The following is a 13,363-nucleotide window of genomic DNA, read 5'->3' on the forward strand; positions in this document are numbered from 1 at the left end:
AGCTGTATGTTCTCAGTGTCTCTGGTTTGGGGGAAGGGTCTCCTTTAGCTTTAATGTATAAACTCTCTCTTTCAGTCTTTCTTTCTCTGCTGCCAGTGGAGGTCTTCTCAAATGAACCTATGGTAAACTTGCAAACCTATTTATATTATTTACTGGCAGAAAGACCTGAGGTTAATTATAACAAATTCCATATTGTGATCAACCCAAACACCCAAATAGAGAGAAATAACAAAGCATGGCAGCACTTTTTGTCCTGGGTCAGGCCTTGGTCACTAAGAGCAGAGCTGGGCTTGTCAAGATGCCTATTGTTGAAAAACTGAACAGCTTTTTAAAACCTTAATGCTAATGCTGTTGCCAATTCAATGTTAAAGGAATAGTCTAATATCTTTAGAAATACTCAGTTTCTTGCCAAGAACCGAGTATTAATGAGGAAATCAATGCCACTCTCATGTGTGTCCACTAAATATGAAGCTACAGCAGCAGCTGGCTAGCTTGCTTTTGCAAAATGACTGGAAACAGGGAAGCTGGCGAGGCACTCAGTAATTAACAAATTGTATTTTGTTTGTTTAAGCTATTGAAAAACCGGTGACAAATAGTGGTTTTGAGAGAGATAAATGGAATGTAATGTAAGTTTTACATTTTATTGAATAAAAAATGGATTTAACATACAATATTCTTCATCAGTGACCTTTAAAGATGCTATTATTTGGATTAATAGTTGGAGCCAGATAGACTGTGTGTGGCCAGAGCTATCCAGGAAGCTGTCTCTGCTTTTGAAGAATACCTTAAGTTAAAATGTTCAAACTTAATTTGTACAGAACTGGGGTCTCTTGGCTATTTGGACACAATCATCAAAACTCCTCTGGCAGCTCTACCCTGAGAAACAGGGAATGAAGCAGAGGGCATTTCCATTTGTGAGTAACGCTGTTTAAACGTTGTCGTTCCCACAGCGGAGCCTTCTCTTTCTACCCCGCTTCTCTCTTTCATGGGGAGGTTTTAATAACCTTGAACAGTCTTACAGTCGTTCTCTGGTCTGCTCAGAGCGCCGCGTCTGTGTGCACACAAGCAATTAAGACTTCAGCGCAGAAGGAACTTGAAGGCACTCAAAGCGGCCTATTCTGCGCAGGAGAAGAAAGGAGTCTAAAAAAAAAAGTTAAATGAAGTTTAAAGGAATGTTTCTGTTGCTCACAGAGAGGCGTGCTGGCTCCTTGTAGAGGAAAGTGTTCCGGCTCAGAGACTCAACAGCAAGATACGACGGGTTTCTTTTCACCGCCTGCGCACACACTGACGCCATTCATCTGATGCACAGAGATAAGTTACACACCACGGTAGGGTCACTAGCACCCCCAAGGTTAATTCGTCATTACCAAGATTAAATCCGCTGTTTGATTCTAATTATAAACTAATAAGACTGTTTTGTGGGTCCTGAGGTCAGACCATAATGAATACTCTTACATGTGCCTTAACTGAGACCCTGCGCCGTGATTAGCATCTGGTTTGGTCAGTTCACACACACGCACACACCGCTATGGTTAACCACAGTCTGAGGCTCAGAGGGAAAGCACATCGCCCTGCGGAGGAGCTATAAATCGCTCTGTCAAATTGTGTAGTATAGCTGGGAGTTAAGTCTGGTCAATACTGTGGTTTAGCTGAAGGCATCTGACGAATCGAACGGACAGTTTTCCCGTCTGACTGCGGCTCCTCTGTCATGTTTAAGGAGAAACAATAAAATCTGATGATTCCTGAGAGGCAGCTCCAAGACGAGCCTGTAATTCTTCCACAACAAATTCCTAATGTTTATTTTTGTTGTTCCCCGTTTTTTAATACATTTAAAGGGCGCTCCTGTGCATCATTACACACAGCGTTTTCATTCGTTCAGTAATCAGAGCCGTAATCAGAGGTGCTGACACCGACACCGTCTGATCTTTCTTGAGTGACTTGATGGGAATGTCAGACTCACTTTATACTGATGGCGTACTCTGTGTACTCTCTGCTGCGATGGCGGACCAGGTAGGTGCTGTTCACCCTGTTGATGAGTTCTGCCTCCGCCTGCAGCCTCTCCATGGGCCCTGCAAACCTACAACACAACAGCCATATTTAGATGAACTGGACCCACATATTGGCTGTTTGTATGCCATTGATGACTGTGTATTGTCCTTTACAGGCTGTGCGATAGCTTTTTAATTTGCTTATTTGTCTGCACTTGCTGTGTTTTGCTCAGTGGAGCTTCAGCAAGAGACTTTGACCTCTTTGCTTTAATACATTCAGACTGAGATAGAAGTTTTGTGAGCATACCAAGGTTGAGTGGAGTAATCCACGGGCTTCGGGACCTGGAGCAAAGAGCAAAAGTGGAAGAAGCTTTCAGTCATTCAACCTCAATACAACAGTACAGTAAAGTCTTGCACTTGGCACCAGTTCCACTGTACTGTTTTCAGGCTGATGTTTTCTATAAAACAGGTGTCTTTACACTGTACAACCCCAGCAAAACAGCTTAATGCTCCTCTTATCTTTACAACGGTGCTGACATGGTGATAACATTCTGTTATCTACGGGGAGGCTCATGTTCCTGAAGCAGCTGGACATACTGTGAATTTTCTTTCTATCAAACTGAACATGACTATGCAGCGGTTGAGAAGTTTAAACAAACAGAAGACAAAAACAAGCAACTGATAGTCGGTCTCAGCTTTCCAGCTTGCAAAATTGAGTCTTGCTTGTTCCTTTTACAATATCATTCGGTCTTTCCGTCTTATTGATAAGAGATTTAAAACAGGAACCCACATTTATCTCAAGAGGGCTGTTCTCTATGTATCTCACCTCAGATGTCCCCAAAACCATTCTCATATCCCTGAACTGCTAATAAATGCACATGGCCAAATGCAAGCTGCCACAGCAGGCCTTAACGTAGCGTAGGAGAAGAAGGAAATGCTGCTTACACATGGGCAAGGCTTCACAGCATCGCTTGGAAAGAAGCCAACCTCTTTCGTCAACAGGATTTTGCCCTGAAACCACAGAGAGATAATTGCGTTATGTACATCTGGCTGACTCTGTCTCCATAATTCAGGAACAATTAGCTTGCAACACAGAGCAGTGTAAATTTACAGCCCTAGTTAACTATTGTTGAAATAATGGCTGGCAGGAAAGAGGGAAAGAGGATGAGTTCCTTATTCCCCCCGTGGTGATGACTCTTTAAGCTCAGTGCCTTGATTTATCAACACTGGCGAGACTCAGTCCTTATAAATAGGGGTTTTCTGGAGGCCATAGTGTGGTTATCCTCTTCTGACTGACTCATTCGCTGCCGGCTGATGATGCTGTTTTTGTTCTGTGCACTGACAAAATATTGAATTTAAAATGGGACAATAATTCAGTCACGGAACGCAGAGCTAAAAAGAAATTGAGGCTCCAAAAATGACTGCGATTCAGGATTGTGCATTTTCATCAAGAAAGGTTTAACCTGCACATGAAATTACTGTTGTTGGTAGTAAATAAGTTTTCAGGGATGAAGTCTCTTAAATGAACACACTGTTACATGGTGTGGAAATGTAATGCTGCTACACATGCAGTGTTTGTGTACTCAGAACACATTTGCTGTAGCTAATTTGTACAAGCTTTTTATATTTGCAGGAACGCACCGATGGGGCCGGCAGGATAAACGCCAATGCACATGTGCAGCCAGCCGCACAACAGGAAAGCTAACCTGCAGGATGGAAAATGTTTTTGGCTTCTGCGTTTGGCAAGCGATTCTCATTCAAGTGAGTTGGCGCCAACTTTAAGTCCAGTATCTGCTTCTGATAATACATCCACGGTCGCCACAAGAGACCGCTGGAGCATTTGGCCGACAGTCACTAATTAACGGGGCCACTTGTTAAGATGGGAATCAAACATGCTCTTAGCTGTGGGGGTGCACAACAGTCTGAATCCTTTATCACTGCGCATAAATAAAATGGATTTGTTAAATAAGATTCATGCAGAATCTGCAAAAAGGCTATGCTTGCATGGTTTATCTTAACTTGTGTTTGCGTCTACTCAGATCGACCTGTTGGCAGAAGCTCGTGCTCATAGCTCTCCTCGACGTGGCTCCTTCATTAATAAATGATCTAAATCTTCTGACTTAACACCAATTTTTAGCCTAAATGACCTTGTGTGCTTTCCACACACCGGAGAGCTGTTCCAAAGAGTCAGTTTATACTGAGAGGTCATGTGCAGAGTAGTGGTCGACCAGCAAATCCCTTTATTTCCAACACAGAGAAGTTTACATGTATTATTTTGTTTAAAGTTGCAGTTTAGTAAGCAGATCTATAACCATGCCAGCAGCTGCAGCACCAATAGGTTATGCACTCAGTGCCTGTTGACTGGCAGACTATTTAGATTTTAGAGGATTCTCAGGGTTAATAATGAGATCCAAAACCACCCACACTTTGCACCCTGGCGGTTATTTTACAGGGAATGAGTGAATGAGGGATTGAGGGATTGAGGGGTTTGCAGACGCAGCCGTAATCTCAGAGGCACAGGTAGCACACGGCCAGCTAAGCTCATTTTGACGGTTTTGTGGTCATCAGCTGTCACATCACCTGCTACCTCAGGACGTGTTATCAGTCCTTGTGGAAAGCCTTGTGCATCTGCTTGCTAGGAGTGTGATAATGATTAGAGCTGGTAACATGGACAGAGTAAACAGATGGTCGCTGTTGAGTGAAATGAAATTACAGTGATCGATTCTATTTGTCACGCACCCCCAGAACAGAAATGATTATGGTCTGCTGGCTACAAAGGTGATGGATATTGAATGTTTGCTGACTGTGGGGCTGGAGCTGCCCCTGGTTAAGCTGTTACATGGGGTTAATTGAAATCTTTATCTATTTGAACTGTTTTGCATTAAATATGGTGAGATTTGTTGGTTTCCTCATTCCATGTCTGATCATACTACCATATGTCTTTTCAGGCCTCAGGTAAAATCTGATTCTAATTACTATGTTGACTTTGATTCAGCCTCTCTCAAACACACACAGTAAGCGACCGCTGCATCACATTTCCAGAGCACAGCTCCGATCTTTTTCTTCCTCCAGTGAAGTTTAAATCGCACGTGTTGCCACATAACAGTAACTGCTTGCATAAAGCAAACAAACATTTCCAGCGTGTGGGAGTTAACTTCCTGATAAGACGCACTGTGCTGTGTGTATAATTGTCAGTGGATGACTGCATGTTACTAAGAATTCTATTTTCACGTGCAGCCTATTAGCTTGTTACACCAGAAATACAACCTGAATGCTATTTTGACACACGTATGTTGACATAAATATATATCTGACTGATGAGGAAGCTGATACACAGAACGCTGATGCAAAATCCTTTTAATAATAACAGCCGCCATCCTGACTATACCAGATCTGACAAAAGGCAGACCTGACAAACCCATACATCATTCTCAACCTATTACAGAATATGAGGTCAGGATAAGGGTTAGATGGACTGACAGTGGAGGGAATGGGAGATGTAAATACAGTAGGTCCATCTTTTAGCATTGTGCTGTATGTGATTAAGACATAGTGTGACCTCTGACCTGCCACCAGGGGCTGTGAAGGTCGGCGCAGATTAATTCGATGATGTCACCCGTCTGGATGCTGAGTGCTGGACCAGACGTAGGGCTCGGCACACCAAAGTAGTTCCTGATTACCAGCATCTTGGGCAGACCTGCAAGAGGAATACAGTTGGTTCCTGAATACTGCCGACTGAACCAGTGCTAGATATATATAATATATATTCCATGCTTTTTCCTGTGGGTTTCAAATTAAATAAATTGAACTGAATTGAGAGTGTAATCAAACTGTTCTTCTCTTAAATTTCCTCAGCTTGATTCCTTTAAGCATGAGTGCCTGGCTCCACATGAGACAATCCATGTGCATGTATGTGCATGCATGCACGTATTATGTGGCGTCAGGTCAAAAAGGGCATGTTTGCCATTCTTAAGGTGCATCTTTGCTCTACTGAACTATTCATGGCCCCATTAAGGGTGCTAATGAGAGGGAGTATACACGTGTGCTTGCACACAGAGACAACCCTTTTCACAGGTGAACTGCCCTTGATAATAATTTGGACCCATTACTCATTATCGTGTTAGAGATAAGCAACAGTGCACTCTGCGTGCAGTGCATGGCTGGTTACCAGACATGTAGATAAGATAAGCATGTTTCACTGTGGACACTGTACTGCTGCTCCATGGATTCTGGCCTCCTGGTGTGATGTTTTTCAGTATACTATGCTTGGTAATGATATTGTCTTAGGAGACGCTCTGTCACAATTTCCCTCCTTTTTCTTAGCTAGCTCATACTGTAGCATGCATACTTTTTCCTCAGCTGCAACAATTACCAATGGAAGGAGTAATTGAAGCATACTACTTCTGAGGCAATACATTACATAGTAGTAAAGGTTTGTAGTGGCACTTGAAGAAGCAAATTTTAATCAAGTGGAATTTGTTTGTTGGAATGAACTCAGTCAGTGCTATTTAATTTTGCACAGTGGCCAACTTTGATGCCGTTAATGACCAAAGGAATCAGTGGAACTACATTAGATGTGTGTTATGAAGCACTCTACATCTCATATGCCTAACAATAAAATGAAACGTGCATATCTTTCTCTGCATCGTGTGGCCTTAGTGTTGGTTGGGAACACAATATGAGAAAAAACAAAAATCAAGTATGAGCATGAATAAAGGGTGAAGCTTCAGGCAAATAAGAGAGAAGTCAGCAACACTGTGCTGAAAGCTAATACATCTATATCTGCCTTGTTTCTCTTTCAGGGTCTGTTCCAGCACTGTAGCACTGAGGCTGGCAGCCTGACATGTGCTAGCTTGCCTGAATAGGACTTCTAAAGACACAGGGCCATGGAGAATTGAGTCTTGGGGGCATGAATTGCATTCCTATCCACACAAGGACAAGCCAAGTGTTAGTGCACCTTTGAAAACAGACAAGGAGAGCGGCATCGAAATATTATGGAGCGCCAAGGGCTGGGGCAATCAAATGCCTATTGATTTTAATGCGTCTTCAGTCAGAAATGATTTTCTGCAGCAAAATGGATGGAGGCTGGAAAAATGAGTGTTGAAGCCAGGTTTATGAGAGATTAAAGGCCCTTAGTGTAGCGTAGGCTCACACATACACACACAATTCAAAGGATGCTGTATGTTATTCCCATTCTGTTGGAGAAAGATTGAGAGACAGGAATCCACAAAAGGAGGGAGGCAGAAATACAACGGCTGCATTTACTGCATTTACCGCACACGCCCTGTTATGTGCTATGTTATGCACTCTGATTTAGGTTTAACTCAGCTTCAGCTGTTTACATGAGCCTTTCATAGTCAGAGACTGAGTCGCAGCTGTTGCAATAGCTACCAGGTGCACCACCACTGAGCCAGCTTACCTCTGATACGGAAAAAAAGAATCATGACGCCATGCAAGGAGCAATTCATGCAAACCTATTGCCAGTCCCGACAAATAACCTCAAAGTACATATTCTTTCCTGGTTCATATAATGGGCGTGCTTGTATTTGCAGCACCACAATAACTTGCAGCATGCTGATATACACTATTTGTGCATTTCAGTGGCTGCATGGATTATCAAATCTGGTCAATTGAGCAGCACAGAGCAGCAGTGTCATTGCACCCAAAGAAAGCCAATGAGGAAAAAAACAGACAGTGGAGGAAGAGAAGGATGTGTGAGAGGATGTCTGGTGCTGTGATGTGAATTTCTCACCTTGATCTCGATCTTTGCCCTGAAAAAACACACAGAGATGGTTACACGCTGAAACGGGCAGATGGGTGTTTTCAACTTTTCTCCACTGATTCTAAACTCATTCATTTCAGCATCACTAGCACACACAAATCCGTGCCACGGTGACAGTGTAACCTACATCGCCGTCCACTGCAACCTTATAGCCTACTAAATCAATTATTAGCTATACTTCTTTGAGGTGAGTACGCACAGCCTATGTGCACTATGAATACACCCGCCTACTGCTACACACACAGAATTAATATTTTAACCCAGCATGCTATCTCCCCTATACAGACCACATGCAGCGGGCACAGCACGGATGACGCCTCATGACATATTAAAATCGCGTGCAGTGACACCACATGGAAACTGCTGCGTGTCCCTCCGCAGCAGAAACATTACAAAGATGCAGAGAATAGGTGTGATTTTTATAGGTAAATACAAAGATTTCTGTGAATAATTACTTTTAAGAATGTTGGTGAAGGTGGAAAATTGCATGTCTTTTACTACTACTGCTTCTACCAGAGATAAGAACAAAACACACTGCATTCATGCAGACTTTTTGTGTGCATTGCATAAGAGCAGTTGGTCGAGTTTGGATTTTGCCTTTTGAATTTGTGTTTTGCACTTTTTGTGCAAAAGAACACGTCTCATTATTTACTATATAGAGCCTGACACCAGAAATAAACTCTGGGCCATTGGGACACTTGTCACTGTCGCCCCAGTTCTGTGTTTTTGCTGATGAGCTGAGACAATTTGTGCAGTTTTAACCACAGTTATTGGCATTCTACAAGTAAACTGTTGTAAGCTCAGTCTAATTTCCTGCTTGGGGATGCTTGTGAGCATTGTAGCAGTCAATCGCACGGAGACAACTCGGGGTAAATCTGCAAAAACATTCTCGTTTCTCACGTCAGGTGGGCTGCAGCAAGTTAAGTCAATTGGAGTCTCCTTGGCAAATAGCTGCAGGAGAGAGCAGTCTTCAAAGTGCAGTACAGCTTTGGAGAGGAGGCGAGCAGCAGACAGCATACACATCAGCATGGACACACACGCACACACACACGCAGGCACAGCAACAGCTCACCTGAGTTCTGACGGAGCCAGGATCTGAAAGAAGTTTGAGAACAGGCACAGTGAATGACGGGTTAGCGGGTGCACGCAAACACTTGCACACACTCGTCGGTACAAGGCAACAGTCCCTCATTAGTGGAGAAGGCGGACGCTTGTGTCTGATCATGGTTCGCTTTGTTTTGCTGCGCTGCCACTACCTGACAGCCAGGATAGAGGAGGTAACGAGGCTTGGGGGTGGGGGGGTTGGGGGGGGGCAGGCCTGAGGTTTTTGCTCCACCAGTTTCTTTCATTGGCTCCCTGAGGGATGGGTTACACCCCCAAGACACACACAAGCACACACCTTTGCACACACACACTCATACTCCTGTACTTGTACAAACAGAGCAATTGTATTAACACACACATACCTCCACGCTAACACACATGCTAGCTGTCAGAAAGCCACAAATATATGTGCTGTACCTACTGTACAGGCGTACGCACACACACACACGCACTTCTCTCAGCAGGCCTGTTGTTTCCCAAGTGAACTTTGACCTGTTGCGCAAACATCTGTCGAGGGAGCCGATAACAGAGACAAATGCTGGTAAACAAGGCTTATCTCTGGCACACAATACACACACATAACCCTATACTATGAGACTATGAGAGTGTTGTGTGTTCGTGCAGTCCTGCTGGTGAATTGACAAAATCAGTTAATGCAAGCTTTGTGGTGGCTTTCTGAGCATGACAGTGAATAACGTTCAGTGTTGATCAGCAAAAGGTGGTGCAACCGAGAAGGAAGCAGCAAATGAAAATGTCTCCCTTTACTGTAAACAAGGAGCTCTACTTTTAGGAGTTTCTGAAGTTTAAGACTTCAAAAAAATACTTGTATATGGTACATTTTCCTGTACCAGCAGAGGGTGAATACTGTGCAGAGTAATGAGAGTGGGAATTCAAACCGACATCCCTGTCTTCACCAGCTCTGCCGCCGCCGGTGTCGCCCAAATCTACTCAGGTACACACTGTGCCCAGGTGGGCCTGGCAGTGGCGTTATTGCCTCTGCGACCTGATAGCACCATGACAGATGCCAGGTCCAACAGGAGCTGGCAGCTTGCCACGGGGAATACAAACACAGACAATTGCGACACGCAGTGTTACGGGCGCAGAGTGTGCAGGCCGTGCTCGCTCGGTTGTCGAAACACTGTGCAGAGTTTTAGTGCTCTGAGAACACAAGCGTGCATTTTCAAAACCTGAAAGAACTTCCATAAACAAAAAGTGTCGGTTTAGTTTATTTTCACCTCTTTGCACTCTCTCTCTCTCTCTCTCTCTCTCGCACGCACACTGTCACACACATGCAGAGGACATGCTACGCTGGTTTCTGAAGGCCTTCTTTTCATTCTGCATGTCTGAAGTTTTCCCTCCATTTCTTTCAGAGCTGTCAGTGCTCCTGCACCAGCTGCTGAGTGACAGATACACAACAGGGGTATAATAAAAAAGTCAAGAGTTTCTTAAAACTCCTCTGTAAAACTACTATTAAGCTTTGGGGATCGGTACAATGATACAGCGTGACATTGCCTTTAAGGTGTTCTGAAGTGTCAGAACCACCCAGGGAAGGAGGGGAGCTTTTGAATGAATATCTGCAATACTGATCCAATACTTGGAATGGGAGAAATAAGGGCAACTAGTTAAGTTTATATTTATTTAGAGCAAACCCTCTAATTCCCACAATTCCACTCGATGCGATCCTTTTCAGAATGTCACTGTGCAGCTTTTTAATCACACTGAAACAAATCTAGCTCATACCTATAATTAGTCACATGAGACACTTTTACATCAGGTTTTATTTACCGCTGTGTGTCTTCTGTCATTATGCTCACACTGCTATTAAAGCGCACTCTTGTTCATATAATTAGATTTCAGGACTCCCTTGAAAACCCTTGTTAAGTGCAGAATTGCTGCAGATGTGACTGGCGTGAGGTTGTGCAATAAAGCGAAAGACTAAAACAATGGCGTCTTACCTGTTTTTCCGCAGCAGCCAAAGCGGGCCAGACATTCTTTATGGGCACCTAAACCACACTTTGAGCACAGGTAGCCTTGGTTAAAGATGCCCCTGCAGACAGAAGAAAAGGTCATCACATGGATTACCTGACAGTAAACACACAGCTTATTAGCGAATGTCGGCACGCTAACATGCTCAGCTAAGATCTTAAACACATCATACCTGCTAGCTTTGCCCTTTTGAGCATGTTAGTTTTCTGATGCAAAAAGCCTCACTTTGCTTGAGGTCTTCAAGGCTGAACGCTGAATTGCCAGCTCAGCAGCAGCAGGAGGGCACCAGCGAGAATTTAATACTTTCTACCGAAGCCACCGAAGGGGTGGTGGGTAGGTAACCAAACACTATCATCTCATATCTAATAAATACTGACAATCAGACATGCTGGTGAAAATGATGTGCATACACACACATATGCACACACAGACGGGAGCAGCTCTGTTTTTCATTTACATATCCATCTCAGAGGCCCTAATTAAAATGACATGAAAGGAAGGACTGCTCTGCTCCGCTCTCCAGCTAATTGCCTGTTTAACCTCTTTGAGAAAACTAGCATGGAGTTAAAGCGCAGGTATGCTGTGATTTTTTTTTTTTTTTTTTTTGCTCAGTTCAGAACTACAGGGTGTGTGCATGGCACTGGGGGAAGTGTGTCTGAACATGTGAATTTGAGCCAGCAGGACAGCGCCCTTATGAAACCTTCACAATTCGTCTGAAATCACATGAAAGGAAATCTTTTTTAAAACTTCTATTAGACACTTGACTGAATATTTGTGTGCACTGTGTTTTCCTGATTAATGACACAATGCCTCAGCAAGATCTGTGCTATTCTAAAAATGATCATAAAGCATTATAAGTCTCTTGTGTGTCTTCTGTTGAGTCTTTTCAAGTTAATCTAATGACCAATCTGGAGAATTAATCATGAAAATAGCACCATCCTAAAGAAAACACAGCGCTTCAGATGCTTTTTGAGACCTTCCCTGCATTATTCTTGTTTTTCTCATATCCTCAGAAAGATGCTGGTGAATTCAGCAGCGGGCTCTGTATATTCACAGTGCAATAACCTTGTCCCCTTTCCCCATCCATCGCCTTGAAGAAGTGCTGAAGTGTGACAGACATTTTTCTTTGCCGTCCTCGGTAGGTGAAACCACTCAGTCGTTCTCGATGTGAGAAGGACCATGAGGCGCAGTCCTCTGGGTGCCAGCACCATTCAGCGAATTCAAAAGAAACTTTGTGTTACGCAGGCACATGTGCAGAGGAAGAGAGGAGCAAAAGGAAAGTGACGAATAGATTGTTAGGGTACACTGGAGAGGAATAGGAGGACTGGAGGTCTTTCAAAGGACTCCTGACAGTCGTCTGAAGGGAAAGGGTCCACGTCTCGTCCTCAGTCTTTATGTTTGACGATAGCCTTGAAGAGATTTTGTGCTGCTTCCACGGCGTGTGCATGTGTGTGCGTGTGTGCGTGAATAATAACTGGCCTCTCACCTCAGCAGCATGTGGCAAGAGTTGCAGGAGGTGATCCTTTCAAAGGTGTGCATATGGAAGTCGTGGAAGTTGTGGGTGGCGTTCTCAGGACGAATGTTGGATCTAAATAAGACAGAACCCACAACAAACAACAGACCCATGAAAACGTACATTTAGAGGATGTGAACGGGTGATTCTGCTGCAAGCACTGACGTTTCTTTGAAATGTCACTGTACATAGAGAGCGTCTGACCGAGTAATCCAAGCGCCCTTCTAACTTCGAACAGCACCGAACCCCAAAAGGACCAGACTGCTGGTTTTACATATTTTAGCTTATCATTATTCATCATCCATTGTGCATGTACTTTCTCCAACTCTGACTTCTCTCACTTACAGACCACTATAGATACTAAATATACATTATCTCACCTTTCACAGTGTATTCTTTAACTAATTGTATTTGCTACAGAATATTCTGAAAAGATGGTAATATGTAATATGTATTTTGCATTTATAACCAATTGTATTTATGTATGGCTCATTTAGAGTAAATATGGCAATGTGTAAGAAGTGTATGCTATTGCTGTTGTATGTATTATATTAGTATTATACTGTCAATCACCACATGTGGCGAGGTGAAGACAGCATGGTGTACTGGAGAAGGGTTATGTGATGTGTTATAATTTTGTTGCACAGGTTTGCCTCTCGCTGTGTTTGCATTATGAAAGTTAAAAAAAAAAAAAAACATTTTCTGAAATACAGCATTATTGTTTGGACTGATTTCATACCTACAAAGATCCTACAAGACCACTTGTAGGAAGCTGATACAGTAAGTAGTCCATGACAGTAGACATTAAAGCACCTTTAAGGCACTATCACCACATGCTGATGCAGTTCAAGCACAAACTTGTTCAAAAAACACTTGTTGATGAATTAACGGTGCACTCAGCTGCCAAAAAAAATTATTTTCATGAACTATGATGTCAGAAAACCAAAATCCAGAGGACAAACAATGAAGAAAGGTTTCAAAAGAGTAATG

At 43.2% G+C, this 13,363-nt stretch overlaps 2 protein-coding genes across 3 annotated transcripts in view; one reads left to right on the forward strand and one right to left on the reverse strand.

The window, feature by feature from the left end:
• LOC139346483 (crystallin J1B-like) overlaps positions 1–13,363 on the forward strand; it is a 394,609-nt gene that overhangs the window by 311,814 nt on the left and 69,432 nt on the right. The window lies entirely within an intron of this gene.
• Positions 1–13,363, reverse strand: part of LOC139346553 (guanine nucleotide exchange factor VAV3) — an 81,030-nt gene that overhangs the window by 10,475 nt on the left and 57,192 nt on the right. For both annotated transcript variants that reach the window (XM_070985681.1, XM_070985680.1), the window contains exons 16-23: positions 12,347–12,448; positions 10,830–10,921; positions 8,843–8,865; positions 7,741–7,759; positions 5,555–5,685; positions 2,934–2,999; positions 2,296–2,330; positions 1,961–2,077 (exon numbers count right to left, since the gene is read on the reverse strand). In XM_070985681.1, the coding sequence (XP_070841782.1) occupies positions 1,961–2,077; positions 2,296–2,330; positions 2,934–2,999; positions 5,555–5,685; positions 7,741–7,759; positions 8,843–8,865; positions 10,830–10,921; positions 12,347–12,448 (585 nt within the window). The remainder of the gene's footprint in view (positions 1–1,960; positions 2,078–2,295; positions 2,331–2,933; positions 3,000–5,554; positions 5,686–7,740; positions 7,760–8,842; positions 8,866–10,829; positions 10,922–12,346; positions 12,449–13,363) is intronic.

The sequence above is a fragment of the Chaetodon trifascialis genome, chromosome 18 (assembly GCF_039877785.1).
Source record: "Chaetodon trifascialis isolate fChaTrf1 chromosome 18, fChaTrf1.hap1, whole genome shotgun sequence".
Lineage (NCBI taxonomy): Eukaryota > Metazoa > Chordata > Actinopteri > Chaetodontiformes > Chaetodontidae > Chaetodon > Chaetodon trifascialis.